Raw genomic sequence first — 18,794 nt, 5'->3', positions numbered from 1 at the left:
TAGTATTAACCCCATTTTACTGATGAGGAAGCTAAGACTCAGGTTCAGGGCTTTTCTCAGAGCTCTACATTAAATGACAGAGCCAGTTTCAACTTGTGTCTTTTATGCCAAGTGTTGTTTCCATTACCTCTAGCATACCATCAGGCATTCAGAACAAACTGATCGAAAAGTGAGCTAACGTATTTCCTTTTCTTCCTGTGTTTCAATTTTACATTTTTATACAAAATGAAAAAGCATTTCTAGCTTTCAATTAAAGACATCCTCTTCCCAGTAGATCAAAGAAATATATACCATGTATTTACCAACTTTTAACGTTAGAGGAAAAAAATGCCCTCCTTATATACTACTGAAATTCAACAATTAAGCTTTGAACTCAGCAATGTTAGGCTCTATGAAGGATACAAGAGCTTCACATAATGTGATGCTTGAAGAGTTTACAATCTCCTTTAAGAGATTAAAATAACACCAGCAATGTAAGGTGGTGCTATATTATAAATCGAGTGCTTACAGGGCTAAGTAGATGATCAGACAAGCTTAACAGGTTTTGTTTTGGTTTTTTGTTTTTTTTTAAAAAAATATTTTATTTATTTATTCATCAGAGAGAGAGAGAGAGAGGCAGAGACGCAGGCAGAGGGAGAAACAGGCTCCATGCAGGAAGCCCGATGTGGGACTCGATCCCAGGTCTCCAGGATCACACCCTGGGCTGAAGGCGGTGCTAAACCGCTGAGCCACCCAGGCTGCCCACTTAACAGGTTTTGAAGCAACAGGAGGAACTAAATGAATCTTAGAAAATGGCCAGGATTTGGATAGTGAATGGGAAGGGCAAATGGAAAAGCCATTCATAGAACACCATATTAGAAATGAATATATCATGTTTCTAGGGCAGAACCAGGAGCCTGGACTGAAAAGAAGTGTCCCTTTAAAGTGGGAACATTAAGCAGGGCATAAAGAAAAGTGATAAAGAGAACAGACAAAATAAGGTGGAACGGATTAAAGAACAATCATGTTTCCATCAGAAAAAAGGTTATGAAGGATGATAAGATGAATATGGGATGGATAGGAATGCAGAGAATACTAGAGTCAAGAGAGGCAACTACATGGCTGATACTCTTCCTGTGTGATCCCAAGACTGCCCTTGGCTTATGATTAAACTGTTCACTAACCAAACTATGGTAGACTATCTGTTTAGCTATCTGACTCCTTCATTAGACTTATGGATCTTCCAGATCCATTCAGTCTTACATACTCTCATCCTATCACATGCCTAGCACATGGTAGGCAATCAAATGTTTGTTGAAGGAATTATGCAATCCATCCAGGTGTCTGGTTTTATGAGACTGACTAGGTTGACAGCCACAGGAATCACTAATACAGAGAACATTTTGAGAAAGGAGTTAACAAGGCGATTTGATGGGTTTAGGAAATGTGGTATGTGACATCTCTTTGACTACTTTAAGTCTGAGTTCCTGGATGCAGAGAACACTAGAAAGCTTAGAAAATAAATCCCTTAACAAGACAAAGATCTATCTTGATTTTGGACACAGTGAATTACATTTGAGGTGAGATAAAAATACCCAGGTTGAAAAGTTAAAAAGTAAGCCTTGAGGCTATCCCACTCTTGGAGGATGGGAGAAGAAGCCAGTATTAAGATGTTATAAAAATGAATTTGCCAGAGAACATTCTCAGCTAAAATCTAGCTAGAAACTTTTATTTTTCCGTTAATAAAAGGACTCAAAAGGCATCTACTTTTCTACTTCCTTTCTTTACTCTGAAAGATTAATTTTCAGTGTGGTAGAGAAAAAGGTTCAAATATTAAACCAACATGCACAGTGTCCACCAGAACTTTTATCTAAATTATAAAATTAGGATAGTGATCAAAACCAAGAGAAAATTGGGGAGCTTGGGTGGCTCAGTCGGTTACATGTCCAACTCCTGATTTTAACTCAGGTCATGATCTCAGGGTTGTGAGATCGAGCACTCTGTCAAGCTCTGCACTGAGAATGAAGCCTCCTTAAGATTTTCCCCCTCTCCCTCTCCTTTTCCACCTGCCTCCCTCCCTCCCTCTCCAAAAGGGAAAAAAAAAAATTTTAAACCAAGAGAGAAAGTAAACCCTGCACTTTACAATTAAGACACAGGAAATTTTGTTTTTAAAGAACTGGGATCTAGACCTGCTGGAGAAACAGTTTCAGTCAGTCAAAACAGCATAAATTTTAAATGAAAACCTAGTAACTAAAAACAGAAAATTATCTTTAAGATCACAGAAGGCTGGAGCCACAAGCTAAAGATCAATTATATTATTTTCACTTTGAGCCAGTATTACTTTTCACTTACCTGAAGAAGCTCCTGTTTGGAATACTGTATATTCAATCCTTGGTCTAATTGGTGTGAAGTAGCACAAAAATACACCGGATACTGAAAACTACAATCTGAGTATAAAGTTTGACCGAATTCTGAAAACTCACTGGTCATAAGACATCCGTAGGTAGCCAGAATAAGGCAACATGGTAAACAATTTATAAAATTATCTGGACTTGGGAAATTACAAACATACTCACTGCTCTGTCCCTGTAATATAATTAATTATGATGTCCTTTTTGGAGAATGTAACATCCAAACATCCAAGTACCATAAGCTTTCTACTATCCAGCATGGTTAGGAAATGAGATATGCTCATATTCTAATTAAAGTTATTATTGACACAGGTGCACTGCCAATTGTAAAGAATTAGATACTGGTGATCTATTAACCAAACCGAAGCTATTTTTAACATAAGGCGTTGATCCAGGAGGTACTTGAGGAATTTATAGTGAACTTCCCATTTCAAATCAACTGAGGCATGTATTAGGCACCTACTATACATATAAATTGAACGGAACTGAGAATTCCTGGAATTCAATTTTTATATACAAGCTACCCTATTGTGTAGATTCTTGGAATGTATGTGGTGTTAGATACAGTTCCAGTTTGAATAAATATTAGTTTAGAAATCAGAAATGTATTTAACTCTGTTTTATCAATGTGTGATTACAAATCACCTTACATTCTCCAAAAAGGAAGCGTATAATGTAGGAACTGCATTAAAATAAATGTGACAATATTTTAGGGCATATTTATAAATATTTTTAATACATATAATCATTCCAAAGAACATAAAAAATGTTACATTATAATACGACAGCATATATTTAAATGTTCTACAAATACAACAAAACAATATATACACATATACACACACACGCATACAAATAAACAGCTATTCTTGATTTTCAAAGTTAACACCATGTATACAAACATGGTATTACACACAAATATCCATCTGTGCATAAAACTATGTCAATCTGATCTAGCAATTTTTGGAAAAACTTGCCACCCTTTTAAACAGACTGAATTGTCTCAGATTAGTTTAAACAAGTAAGACTCAGTCACTCCATTTCATTTGGTATATGGTTATCTTTGTTTATCTGTAACACTTTTAAAAGCAACTGATAGGATTACTTCTTTTGAATTATCCTAAAACTTATCCCTTAATTAAAAATTTCTCAAAATTCAAAGTCTTCATTTTATAAAAGCTCCTATCTTTAGTTAATGCAAGAAAAATAGAACTTGTCTATGTTCTACTAAAACCAGAGGTACATAATTTCCTGGAACTAGAAAAATCAAGTAATCATTACCAAAATAAACTTACAGCATCAGTATATTAAAATACTCCAGAAAATAATTTTTAGAAGTGGATACTTGGTGAAAATCACCCACCAATTCTACAGTACCTTCAACTGCCTGCCTGAGTTTACCAAGAGATCCAGTCTAGTTTCCTAGTTCTATTCAACTTGGAAACTACAAAGCCAGCCACATTTGCTTATTTGATCTTTTGTCCTTCAACACAGGGCGACATAGGGATATCTGCTGATCTTTTCCTGGAGATTCACTCATGTAAAAACCAGATCAGGTGCCGTAATTTATTATAAATGTTAAAAAAAAAAAAAAAAAACCCACAGTGCTAAGCAGCTTTGACTTAATCTACATAAACAGTTAAGTTATTCTTCAACTATGAGATTTAATGTGGTTGAGCTAACACATTAGAATAAACTTCAAAAAATATCCTGTAACTGTTTTTTAAGGTCATACACGATCTCTGGACTAGAGAAGGCTCAGAATTTGCAATGCAGGATAGTTTATCTGATATAGCTACTGTGTTGTAGTTGCAAAGGCTATAATTCATGACCTATACAACTGACCTCCCTGTTTTCTGTTCGTATCTTATTCCTATCTAATGATCTTCTATTCAGTTATGCATTTGAAACTTTGCTCTTTTATGATCTGATTCTGTATTCAAACTTTTGATTCAATAGGATCATTTAAATTTATAGCAAATATCGTACCACTAACAAAATAGTTATTTCTAGAGAACTCACTCTTCAACAATTAAGCACTATTAAGCAACAATTAAGCACTATTAAGCAACTATTAAGCACTTCTGTTACTTAATAGTATTTTTCAACAAGGCCACATTCACCAACTCTGTAAAATGGTCCTTTATGACATGGGTTAGCTACAAAGAAGTTCCCTAGATGTACCGGTAGGACTATGGCTCTAGATTATAGACCATGATGAAAAGTCCTTATTTGCCTTTAATTTCTTCAATTGTGCTTTTCCTGATGATATGTTTTATATGCTCACAATCCTTATCAAGAAAATCAAACTTATAGCTAGAAAAATGATAAAACTCTGGTTGTCCTGAAACTAAAGCTAGTTGTCAATTTTTAAATGTCTTTCCATTGGATATTTTGGACTCAAAGTTGATTACTTCAGCCTCTATCTTCTCCTTTCTTAAAGTTGGTAGGGTACTTTTGGTTGTTTACACTCTGTGGCTACTTCTGTTCTACCTATTTTGGTCTAGTAATGGTCTCTGTATGACTCAATGGTGGCTGTGTAATGTGTATAAAAGAAAAAAATTGGTCAACTCTTTTTTCTAAACCTCATTTTGGTTCCCTCTTTCTTCCACCAATACTGTATTACTCCAGTATTAGACAAAACAGTATTAGACATTTATTTAAGAATAAAATGTTAAAAATATAGTTTACTTTTCATTCTTTTGACTACATACAATTAACTTTCAGACAGTGACAAAGTTTAGGAAAATATTAAGTCAGAAAGAATAAATTTTTCTCTCTGGAGAAAAGGACACTATCAAATCACACAACACATCCATATAAGGGTAGCTCTATTCTGTCATAAAGTAAAAAGATTTGGGGTGATCTGTGCCTTTCCAACTTTACACAGATTTTATTATTGTAAATAGCAATCATGTTTATATGTTATCACTTGCATATCTTGTCTGAATCAAGACTTCTAGCCCCTCTCCCTTATCTCCACCAGTTTGAATTGTTTTTAATGTTTGATATTTTTTTCTCTTTGAAAACAATTTTCTTATTTTTGAGGTTGTTTTAAATTAGGGTAATGATTATCACTTGTGTCAATCTGTGGATTATCTACAACATACTAGGCATTGGATTTTATGTTTTTGACTTAATTCTTATAACTTGGAAAGATGGGCATATTACTCTCCCTTTATGGATGATGAAGTTAGGGCTCAAGGATATTAAGTAACTTGCCCCAGCACACAGCTAGGAAAGGCCTTCAGCAGGAAATGTCAGAACCAGGAATTCAACCTCTTGTTGTCCAATTCCAAAGCCTATACTCCTTGTACTCCACCATCTCTCCACAAAAATCTTGCTAATCTGTTTTAGCTAGTTTAAGTGTCCTAGACTTGACAACTTTTTAAAGAGGCACTAAGGCCATTAAACTTCACCTTAGCTGGTTTGTTGTAATATACTCTTTCCATTGTTTTTTATGCCTTATTTATCAATTCTCAAGAAGCTACAGGGTTCTTTGGGAAATGACAAATTTCAAATGACAAGTAACATCTGAATTAGCTACTCATTTATGATACAAGATAAGTTTTTCATGCAGAAATCCTGACTGACAAAATTAGCTTTTCTCCTAAACAACCACTGTAGCAATCAATAAAAATAATGATACAACATCATCATCTATCATTCATGGAACACTAAATGGGTCTGACATTTTCAACTAAACTACTTAGTGAACAATCCTAAATGGTATCTAGAATTACTAATACAGAAAATTCTTGCTGTGTGTGGGGAATGTCTTTCTTAGGAGGAGTGTTAATTAAAACTATCCCCACAACTAATTTCCGTGTATGGGTACAACCCAAACTGATTTATTTAACAGATGGATTTAATATCACTTTTTCTGGTAATAATCAAACTAGCCCACAAAAGGGCTGATTAAATCATGATAAAGCCTCCTAGTGAAGGGGACAAAGGCAAAGTCAACATAATAAAACAAAAATTGTAATCTCCTGTTCCTATAAACTGAGAAAATGTGAAGTAAGGTGTCAAGTATGCCAAGTGGGTCTACATCCAGGTCCTCACCTTCTTTTCCACCTCAATTTGAATAGTCAAGCAGCCTGACTCGTTTTAATCTTGCCTCCACTCTACAAATCCACATCCCTAAGATGTGCCTTCTACACTGCCCTTTTTTGTTGGGGTGGGGGAAGTGGTTTGATTAAGAATTACAATCTGGGGATCCCTGGGTGGCGCAGCGGTTTGGCGCCTGCCTTTGGCCCAGGGCGCGATCCTTGAGACCCGGGATCGGGTCCCACATCGGGCTACCGGTGCACGGAGCCTGCTTCTCCCTCTGCCTATGTCTCTGCCTCTCTCTCTCTGTATGACTATCATAAGTAAATAAAATTTAAAAAAAATATATCCTTTAAAAAAAAAAAAAAGAATTACAATCTGTAGATACTTCTATAAATAAAGCCTTGCCATGACTGAGCATAAGTTAAACTGAAAGTACTATTTGGCTGATAACACTAACAGGATAAGAGAAGAATAAAGGGACTTCTGTGTGCCTTTACTGCTATACCAAACATCCTGACCCTTTTTGGTTTCTTCCTTCCCCTGGACACAGTTTAGGCCTGTCGGTACTCCATGTGTGTCAACCCTAAGAAAAGTCTCAGGCTAGAACTTCTTCCCTAGAAGTCACATGTTGACAGCAATGATAATCTACTCTCAGAATAGAGAATTCATTTTTCAATTACTTGCAATCTTATCACACTTATCTGAATTTTTAAAAGTATTATCACCTCAGGTATGTTGCTTAAAAATGTTTCCTCTCACTAAATAGTAGGGGATTTTGGAGAGAAAAAAAATGGGCATTCAGGTTATCAAGAGTTTAAATTTTCTAACAACTGCTTTCTAAATTCTAAGACTTAAAGTATCAGTAGGAGATTCAACCCTTACAGTCACTGAGTTAATCAAAAACAAAATAAAGCAAACAAAAAACCCCTACTGACATATTCTCCCACACCATTCCAATTATAAAAAAGTATCAATTTTATTCCCTTGCCTTTGTTGGATATTAAAGTCACAAAAACATTCATTAAAAATGTTTTAAAAATGTTTTAAAATGGTAAAACAAGTATTATACAAAAAAAGTAAGTTAATCATGGCAGTGAACAACTATCAGACAACTCTTTACAGTACAATATTAAAGTCATGAATGTCAAGGGATCTTTCTAAAACAGAAGAAAAAAGTTTTAACTCTGCATTTTCAGAATTATAATATTTGGCAAATTCAAACACAAAAACAAACAAGACTAATAAAAAACAAAAGACTTTTTGATAGACTCTTAAATATATACTACTTACATGACACCTTGTAGAACTTTCTGGGGATCAGGGTCAAATAGCCTGTCAACATAGTGGCGACTGCTAGCTGTTACTTCCTAGAAAGTGGGGGGAAAAATTATGACATCTGAAGCCATGCAAATCACAAATTCACAGCATCACCCACAACATCAAATAGCTATTTAATCTAATAAAATACTTACTACATTAAATCATTCTGAGAAAAGCTGTGACAAGATAAATAGTAAGATGAGGAAGAAAGAAAATACCTAGTTCTCACTAAAACCACAACTAGACAGTGGGAACTTTGTGGTAAGCCCTGCAAGCTTTGCAAACAGAAGAACTAGGCATAAGTGTTAAGAAGCAAGGTTAAGTTTCTTAATCAACTGATGGATGTCACCTTTGAACAACAGAAAAGTTGCTTCTATTTAGTACCCACTAATGGGACAGAAAATCTGGCTCTCAGCAAGAGAGCCAGAAAGGGGAACCACTTCATAAAAAGTTCAAGAGTGGTAGTCCACATTCAAGAGGAAGGCTTTCAGACTGATGCAGAGAAGCTACACTGATAGGAAGCAGACATATAAAAAAAAAAAAAAAAAAAAAAAACTAAAGTAAAAAAGTTGTCGCAGTTTCTGTGAGGGAAAAGCAATTAAGAATTAAGAGAGGGATACCTGAGTGGCTCAGCAGTTAAGGGTCTGCCTCCGGCTCAAGGTGTGATCCTGGAGTCCCAGGATCGAGTCCACATCGGGCTCCCTGCATGGAGCCTGCTTCTCCCTCTGCCTATGTCTCTGCCTCTCTGCACCCACCCCCCAGGTCTCTCATGAATTAAAAAAAAAAAAAAAGATTAAAAAGAATTAAGAGAGATTTAGGGGCGCCCAGATAGCTCAGTCAGTTAAGCGTCCAACTCTTGATTTTGCCTCAGGTCATGATTTCAGAATCTTGGGATGGAGCACTGCATCTCCCCTCAAATAAAGAAATAAATCTTTTAAAAGAATAGAGAGAGAGAGATTAAGTCCAACGGAGTTATTGAGTCTGAAATGGCTGAAGCTACATAGAATGGGGAGAGTTAGAACAAAAAGCAAAGGGAGACACTTCCCTTTATTTGTATTGTGGAGTTTGCTCTATTATGTTATTTCTTGTAATACTTATTTGGGTAATATTTTTTATATTTTTTATTACTTTTTTTTAAAGATTTTATTTATTTATTCATGACACAGAGAGAGAGAGAGAGAGACAGAGTCAGAGACACAGGCAGAGGGAGAAGTAGGCTCCATGCAGGGAGCCCGACGTGGGACTCGATCCCAGGTCTCCAGGATCACACCCCAAGTGGAAGGCGGTGAGCCGCTGAGCCACCGAGGCTGCCCAAAAAAGATTTTATTAAGTAATCTCTACACCCAATGTGGGGCTCAAAATCAGAGCTCTGAGATCAAGAGTCACAGGCTCTACTAACTGAATCAGCTAGGTGCCCCACTTTTTAAAACAAAGAACAAAAATCTTTGGGATGCAGCAAAAGCAGTCCTGAGGGGGAAATACATCGCAATACAAGCATCCATTCAAAAACTGGAAAGAACTCAAATACAAAAGCTCACCTTACACATAAAGGAGCTAGAGAAAAAGCAGCTAATGGACCCCATGCCCAGCAGAAGAAGAGAGTTAATTAAAATTCGAGCAGAACTAAATGAAATCGAGACCAAAAGAACTGTGGAACAGATCAACAGAACCAGGAGTTGGTTCTTTGAAAGAATTAATAAGATAGATAAACCATTAGCCAACCTTATTAAAAAGAAGAGAGAGAAGACTCAAATTAATAAAATCATGAATGAGAAAGGAGAGATCACTACCAACACCAAGGAAATACAAACGATTTTAAAAACATATTATGAACAGCTATACGCCAATAAATTAAGCAATCTAGAAGAAATGGATGCATTCCTGGAAAGCCACAAACTACCAAAACTGGAACAGGAAGAAATAGAAAACCTGAACAGGCCAATAACCAGGGAGGAAATTGAAGCAGTCATCAAAAACCTCCCAAGACACAAGAGTCCAGGGCCAGATGGCTTCCCAGGGGAATTCTATCAAACGTTTAAAGAAGAAATCATACCTATTCTACTAAAGCTGTTTGGAAAGATAGAAAGAGATGGAGTACTTCCAAATTCGTTCTATGAGGCCAGCATCACCTTAATTCCGAAACCAGACAAAGACCCCACCAAAAAGGAGAATTACAGACCAATATCCCTGATCAACATGGATGCAAAAATTCTCAACAAGATACTAGCCAATAGGATCCAACAACACATTAAGAAAATTATTCACCATGACCAAGTAGGATTTATCCCCGGGACACAAGGCTGGTTCAACACTCATAAAACAAGCAATGTGATTCATCATATCAGCAAGAGAAAAACCAAGAACCATATGATCCTCTCATTAGATGCAGAGAAAGCATTTGACAAAATACAGCATCCATTCCTGATCAAAACACTTCAGAGTGTTGGGATAGAGGGAACTTTCCTCGACATCTTAAAAGCCATCTACGAAAAGCCAACAGCAAATATCATTCTCAATGGGGAAGCACTGGGAGCCTTTCCCCTAAGATCAGGAACAAGACAGGGATGTCCACTCTCACCACTGCTGTTCAATATAGTACTGGAAGTCCTCGCCTCAGCAATCAGACAACAAAAAGACATTAAAGGCATTCAAATTGGCAAAGAAGAAGTCAAACTCTCCCTCTTCGCCGATGACATGACACTCTACAGAGAAAACCCAAAAGCCTCCACCCCAAGATTGCTAGAACTCATACAGCAATTTGGTAGCATGGCAGGATACAAAATCAATGCCCAGAAATCAATGGCATTTCTATACACTAACAATGAGACTGAAGAAAGAGAAATTAAAGAGTCAATCCCATTTACAATTGCACCCTAAAGCATAAGATACCTAGGAATAAACCTAACCAAAGAGGTAAAGGATCTATACCCTAAAAACTATAGAACACTTCTGAAAGAAATTGAGGAAGACACAAAGAGATGGAAAAATATTCCATGCTCATGTATTGGCAGAATTAATATTGTGAAAATGTCAATGTTACCCAGGGCAATTTACACGTTTAATGCAATCCCTATCAAAATACCATGGACTTTCTTCAGAGAGTTAGAACAAATTATTTTAAGATGTGTGTGGAATCAGAAAAGACCCCGAATAGCCAGGGGAATTTTAAAAAAGAAAACCATAGCTGGGGGCATCACAATGCCAGATTTCAGGTTGTACTACAAAGCTGTGGCCATCAAGACAGTGTGGTCCTGGCACAAAAACAGACACATAGATCAATGGAACAGAACAGAGAACCCAGAAGTGGACCCTGAACTTTATGGTCAACTAATATTCGATAAAGGAGGAAAGACTATCCATTGGAAGAAAGACAGTCTCTTCAATAAATGGTGCTGGGAAAATTGGACATCCACATGCAGAAGAATGAAACTAGACCACTCTCCTGCACCATACACAAAGATAAACTCAAAATGGACGAAAGATCTAAATGTGAGACAAGATTCCATCAAAATCCTAGAGGAGATCACAGGCAACAACCTTTTTGAACTCGGCCACAGCAACTTCTTGCGAGATACATCCACGAAGGCAAAAGAAACAAAAGCAAAAATGAACTATTGGGACTTTATCAAGATAAGAAGCTTCTGCACAGCAAAGGATACAGTCAACAAAACTCAAAGACAACCTACAGAATGGGAGAAGATATTTGCAAATGACATATCAGATAAAGGGCTAGTTTCCAAGATCTATAAAGTACTTATTAAACTCAACACCAAAGAAACAAACAATCCAATCATGAAATGGGCAAAAGACATGAAGAGAAATCTCACAGAGGAAGACATGGACATGGCCAACATGCACATGAGAAAATGCTCTGCATCACTTGCCATCAGGGAAATACAAATCAAAACCACAATGAGATACCACCTCACACCAGTGAGAATGGGGAACATTAACAAGGCAGGAAACCACAAATGTTGGAGAGGATGCGGAGAAAAGGGAACCCTCTTTCACTGTTGGTGGGAATGTGAACTGGTGCAGCCACTCTGGAAAACTGTGTGGAGGTTCCTCAAAGAGTTAAAAATAGACCTGCCCTACGACCCAGCAGTTGCACTGTTGGGGATTTACCCCAAAGATTCAGATGCAGTGAAACGCCGGGACACCTGCACCCCGATGTTTCTAGCAGCAATGTCCACAAACGCCAAACTGTGGAAGGAGCCTCGGTGTCCATCGAAAGATGAATGGATAAAGAAGATGTGGTTTATGTATACAATGGAATATTACTCAGCCATTAGAAACGACAAATACCCACCATTTGCTTCAACGTGGATGGAACTGGAGGGTATTATGCTGAGTGCAGTAAGTCAATCGGAGAAGGACAAACATTATATGTTCTCATTCATTTGGGGAATATAAATAATAGTGAAAGGGAATATAAAGGAAGGAAGAAGAAATGTGTGGGAAATATCAGGAAGGGAGACAGAACATAAAGACTCCTAACTCTGGGAAACGAACTAGGGGTGGTGGAAGGGGAGGAGGGAGGGGGGAATGGGTGACAGGCACTGAGGGGGACACTTGACGGGATGAGCACTGGGTGTTATTCTGTATGTTGGTAAACTGAACACCAATAAAAATTAATTTATTAAAAAAAAAAACAAAGAACATATGTTTTGGATCCAGAAAAAAAGAATTTTCATCCCTTCTGTTTCTTTTTCAAAGATTTTATTTATCGGGATCCCTGGGTGGTGCAGCGGTTTGGCGCCTGCCTTTGGCCCAGGGCGCGATCCTGGAGACCCGGGATCGAATCCCACGTCAGGCTCCCAGTGCATGGAGCCTACTTCTCCCTCTGCCTGTGTCTCTGCCTCTCTCTCTCTCTCTCTCTCTCTCTCTCTTTCTGTGACTATCATAAATAAAAAAAATTTAAAAAAAAGATTTTATTTATTATTCATGAGAGATACACAGAGAGAGGCAGACATAGGCAGAGGGAAAAATAGGCTCCCTGTAGGGAGCCCGATGCGGGACTCCAGGATCAGGCCCTGAGCTGAAAGCAGAAGCTCAACCACTGAGCCACCCAGGCTTCCCCCTCTGCTTCTTTCTTGATGCCTGCTGAAATATGTTCATGTACTACACCCATGTGCAAATAATTAGCATCAAGCAGAAAAAATACTGTTCCAGTTTACCCAGAACCCATGATCAGAAACAGTTAATTGACAAGACACAGTGCCAGCTTATACTTCTGAGTCCCCAAAAATATCTCTGGGGAAAAACTGCATAAATTCTGATTTTCTGATAATAGAATTAATTCAAAATCAAAACATTTTTCCTCTTATGAGCCTCCTACTAAAATATCCTCATAGGCAATCTGAATACCTACTTTTAGTATGTACTCTATTTATAAAGAACAGGGTCGGCAAACAAGCAAAACTGGTAGAAAGACTTGTGACCAACAGGATACCATTAAAGTACCTGATAACAGGATTTGGTTTACTCAAAATAACAGAACCACAGAGTTAGAAGGATTCTTAAGTATTTGTCCCAATCCCTAGGGCGCCTGGGTGGCTCAGTCAGTTAAGCATCTGCCTTTGGCTCAGGTCATGATCCCAGGGTCTAGAACCCCATGTCAGGCTCCCTGCTGAGCAGTCTGTTTCTCCCTCTCCCTCTGCCCCTCCCGCCTGCTTGTACACACACTTGCTCTCTCTAATAAATTTTTTTAAGGTTTATAATTTTAAAAAAAGTATTTGTCCCAATTCCTTAGTTAACAAATGAGGGATGGATCTTTTACCCTGATGTCAGACTATCAAAGTTTAAGTAGGGACACAAACAACTGTACAACTACATCAAGAAATAATATATCAAGAGCAAAAGCCAGAGTAAAACTGAAAATAGTATTCCTGTAATACAAATGGATGAATTTTGTCACTCCATTTGAACACATGTGTTCCCCTGGATTTCTAACACATCCAGTTCCTTTAAGTACCTCAGATCTTTAGCCTCCCTTCTATACAGGAGCTGATCTTGGATTTTACTGTTCCTTTTCACATATTCTCTCACAGCTCTGCATCTCTTGCTTCTCAATGTGGTTTAGAAAAAGTACTTGGGTTTAAGATCTGTATCTTAAACAACATAAGTTTTGCCCAATAACAGCAACTCTCTTTTACTGCCCTGTACCTGGATCTGGTTCATTCAATTTTACAAGCACTGAGTATTTACTATATGCAAGGCACTGAATTCCTGCTGTCAAGAATTCATTTTCTATTGTAATTATGTTTACATGTTTATATTCCCTACTAGAATAAAAAAAGTATACACACATACAGGCAGCACTGAGGAGGGAGTTAATAAACTAGGAGGGAGAATCAGTGATGAAGACTCCTTAGAGGAGTTAGTTTTGGAAAACAAAGAGTGCACAAGACTGGACAAGGAAAGAATCAGCATCCCAACCATATGCATAGACCATGTGAAGCCAACACACACATACCAATATTAGCAAACATATACCAGTTGCTGGCGTGAGAAAGAAGGGAGGGAAGATGCCACCAAGAATATAAAACACAAAAGGCTAACCAATAGGTGGCCCATAATTGGAGTACAGATTGTCTTTTGGTCAAAGTTCTATGCAAGGTGCCAAAGAAGGCACAAAAGGATATTATAGCAGAACTTTGCATTTAAGGAGCTTACAGTTAGTAAGGGGGTCAAGCCATGTATACACACACAAAAAAAACAATCCTCTGAGATGCCTAGGTAGCAGCAATGGGCTGAGGATATATAGTCATGTATTCATGTATTTACTCTGCACTTTTGCCTAACATATTCACTGATTTGTCTGCATGGGATAGTTCTTTTATTTCACTGATTCCCTTTGTAGATCAGGTCACCCCTCCTTTCTCAGCCCTCTTCTCTCTTCTTTCAAAAGGCAACCTGGAAATGTAAGAATTTGAGACAGAAGGCAAATAGTATAGATATTAAACAAACTGCTCAGGGAAAGCTGCTCTAAGAAGGTGACATTTGAGCAAAGACCTGAAGAAGATGAAGGAGGAAGTCATGCAGCCACCTGGGGGCAAAGCTTTTTAGGCAAAGAGAAAACCAAATGCAAAAGCTCTGAAATGGGAAGTGTCTGCTATGATCCAACAGGAGGACATTACAGTTGGTGCAGAATGAGTAAAGGAGACACAGGAGATAAGGTCAGAGAAGAGGGGCCAGATGATAAAGAGCTACACCGTCCAATATGATAGCCACTGGCTTCATGTAGCTAGTGAACATTTGAAATGTGGCTAAAAACTGAATTTAAAATTTTTGAATTTTAGTATTTTAAATTTAAAAGCCAATGCTGGATTCAGTTATTAGAAAACCTTTAAGAGGGGTACTTGGTTGGCTCAGTCAGTTAAGAGTCTGCCTTTGGCTCAGGTCATGATCCCAGGGTCCTGGGATCCAGCCCCGCATTAGGCTCCCTGCTCAGTGGAGAACCTGCTTCTCCCTCTCCCTTTGCCTGCTGCTCCCGCCTTCTTGTGCTCTCTCTTTCTCTCTCTCTAATAAATAAATAAAATACTTGGGATCCCTGGGTGGTGCAGCGGTTTGGCGCCAGCCTTTGGCCTGGGGCGCGATCCTGGAGACCCGGGATCGAATCCCGTGTCGGGCTCCTGGTGCATGGAGCCTGCTTCTCCCTCTGCCTGTGTCTCTGCCTCTCTCTCTCTCTGTGACTATCATAAAAAAAATAATAAAATAAAATAAAATAAAATAAAATAAAATAAAATAAAATAAAATAAAATATAAAATAAATAAAATAAAATAAAATAAAATAAAATAAAATAAAATAAAATACTTAAAAAGAAAGAAAGAAAAAAAATATTTAGAACTACTTGGGTATGTAAATCTACTTGTTCAACTGTAAATTTTATGAAACCTACATGCCAATCAAGTATTCCCAATCAAAATTTGGCATCCAAATTGTATAAAATACATACCAGATTTTGAAGCCTTAATGTAAAAAAGTAAAATAATTCAATTAACAATTCCTTTCATTGATTATTGTTGAAGTAACATTTCAATATATTGGTTTAAGTTAAATATATTAAGATTTTACATTTTCTTTTTACTTTTACAACATGGCTTCTAGAAAAGTTAAAATTACACGTCTCACTTGCATTATTTTTCCACTGAAGAGGGCTAGTATAGAGCCCTATTGATCATTGCAAGGATTTTTACTTTTATGGTTTGAGTTGGGAAGCCATTAGAGTTCTAGGAAAAAGGAGACATGAACTGACTTGTTTTAAAAATATCATTCTGGATACAATCTTAGAATAGACAAATGTGTGGAGGGGCTAGAGGAAAAATGTAGGGAGACTAGGTAGGAGGCTATTTCAATATCACAAATGCTGTCATTTCAGAGAGATGATGGTAACCTGGACTAGAACAAGTTTTCAAGGTAATAAAATGCACTCAGATTCCAGATAAATGTTGAAGTTGAATGACTGTCAAATTGGATATACTGTCCCAATACAACAGATGTGGGGTGTGAAACAAGAGAGGAGCCAAGGATAATACTTAAAGTTTTTGCCTGAGCATCTAATTTGTTGTCAGTTAATTAGATGACGAAGACTGAGAAGATCAAAAATTCATTTGCTTTTTTTTAAGATTTTATCTATTTATTTAAGAGAAAGAGAGAATGAGCAGGGGAGGGGCAGAGGGAAACAGAGAAAGAGACTCCCCACTAGCAGAGAGCCCGACATGGGACTCAATCCCAGGACCTCAAGATCATAACCTGAGCCAAAGGCAGATGTTTAACCTACTGAGCCATCCAGATGCCCCAAAAATTCTGTTTTGAACACGTTAGGTTTAAGAATTTTATTAGCCATTTAAATGAGAATGTCAAATTGGCAACCAGATATATGAATCTAGAGTTTAGGAGACAGCTGTAGGCACGAGATACAATCAGGAAATTGTCAGCATGTGAATGGGATGAGTCCACTAAGGGAGTTCACTTTACATGGATAAAGCAAGGCCAGAAGACTAAACACTGGAGCACTTGGATCAAGCAGAATTCCAAGAAGCCAAATGAGAGGATGTTTCAAGGAGAAAGTAACAAATATGCAAATTTTATTAATAAAGTACAGCATAAGATGATGATTAGGGCATGATACAGAAATATGGTGGTCATCAGCAACCTTGACAACAAAAGTATGGGCAGAGTGGTGAAGCCAATGCCTGCTTTAAGAGGACTTGAGAATGAAGAGGAAAAGAAGAATCAGAGAAAGTATACACAGACAACTCTTTCAAGGAGTTTCATTTTGTAAAGGAGAATGAAGAAACAGTAGTAGCTACAGGGAGAAGTGGAGTCAGGAAAGCATTTTTTAAAAAAGATGTAAATAAATGAGAGCATACTTCTTCACTGATGAAAAGTTTCTTTACCAGAGAGAAGAACATGCTGCACTGGGGCAAGGGGAAAACTTTGAAACAATGTTCAAGAATATTGAGAGAAAAAGGAATTTATTGGTCAAGTAGAACTACGGGAGGTACAATGACCAGAGAGAATTAAGTAGATAGATATGGTAGTGTGCACTTATGGACACTCCGTGAGTACTCCTATTTTTAGAGAGTAAACAATGGTGAGGGTGGGTGTGGATGTGGATGTGGATGGTTTGAGGAAAGGAGGAAGATGACAACACTGAATGGGCAAGAACATGTACCAGGACTGCCAGGCAGCACTAGCCCTCTTGAGGTTCATGGTTATAAATTTAAAGTATGACCAGTCAGCATGGCTATGTTTTTCCTCAGTGACATTAAAATGTACCGAAGGACGCATGAAAAAGAGTTGGATTTAACCAGAGCCAGAATTATACCACACAAGGATGACAAAGCTAGGGAAAGGGGTCAGCTGAGTTGAGAGTATATGAAAAGTTATGATTATGATGATGGACCTATTAAAGGCCAGTGAAAAAGTGGTAATGGACTGAAGAAGGATTGCTGACATGGGGGCAATAGAAGGAGTGGGTTGGAAGGACAGAGGTGGTGGCCAGGATATTTGAAATTGAGATTATGGAGGAACTTTAGTTATTGTAAGATCAAGGTCTAGGAAATGACTATGGGAACAAGTACCTCAAGGCAGGATGAAGGATATGATCATCAGGGAAGCCTACAGTTTTAAGAAAAATGAAATTTCCATAAGTTATTATTTAAGTAGTGCTAGAGAAAGTGACTGAGCTAGGAGCTAAAATCTCAAAGAAATGAAGAAGAATGAGCCAGAGGTTCTATAGATGCACAAGGTAGAGTCTGATAAGGTATATCTTATCAGGAGTGTTTAGAGAAAAGGGAAAGAAAAGGGTCTGAAAAGAGCAATGAGGAGAAAGTCTCAATCTCCATCTCCAGGGATAGGAGGGATATGAGAGACAGAGAAGGAAAAAGAGCCACTAGCTAAGAAGTTTACAAAAGCAAGCTGGAAAAAAGTATCATCGGAGGAAAATTCCAGTTTTGGTCTAAACAAAAAAGATGGAAGGAAATGTTCAGAGAAAGGTAAGGGATCTGGATAGAAAAGTAAAAAGACAGGGTTATATGCACGTGAGGAATGACCCTAGAGCCCTGAGCTTCTTGTGGTAGTTCATGTAAATGGGTATAAAGAGCTTAATACTGGTGACCTCAAGGGAATGAGTAGGACCATGTCTACGATACTGGGGGAGGTAGCAGTGGAAAGAACCTTGGGGCTCTTCATTCTCGCCAACAACAAAGTAAGGAGTATTGGGTACTTCTTATTTACTCCAGAAATATGAGAAGCACTGGCATTCTTCCTTCCCTCCTTACTCATAGAGACAAGAAAGTTAGGAGGGTTTCTGATGTTCTGTCCTTTCCAGATGTGCCTTTACTTCAAAACACCTATGCCCTTTTATGGGGCATCTGGGTGGCTCAGTCAGTTGACTCTTGATCTGAGCCCAGGTCTTCATCTCAGAATTGTGAGTACAAGTTCTGCGTTGGGCTCCACACTGGGCATGGGGCCTACTAAAAACAGTAACAACAACAACAACAACAACAACAACAAAACACCCT

At 37.9% G+C, this 18,794-nt stretch overlaps 1 protein-coding gene across 1 annotated transcript in view; it reads right to left on the bottom strand.

The window, feature by feature from the left end:
- The window catches only part of ARMC8 (armadillo repeat containing 8), a 111,542-nt gene that overhangs the window by 66,999 nt on the left and 25,749 nt on the right, over window positions 1-18,794 (bottom strand). The window contains exon 2 of the mRNA XM_026018505.2: window positions 7,734-7,810. Within this exon, the coding sequence (XP_025874290.2) occupies window positions 7,734-7,810 (77 nt within the window). The remainder of the gene's footprint in view (window positions 1-7,733; window positions 7,811-18,794) is intronic.

Source organism: Vulpes vulpes, chromosome 11, assembly GCF_048418805.1.
Source record: "Vulpes vulpes isolate BD-2025 chromosome 11, VulVul3, whole genome shotgun sequence".
In the NCBI taxonomy this organism is placed as follows: Eukaryota; Metazoa; Chordata; class Mammalia; order Carnivora; family Canidae; genus Vulpes; species Vulpes vulpes.
The sequence above is the reverse complement of the archived record's forward strand: the minus strand, read 5'-3'. Positions and strand labels throughout refer to the sequence as shown.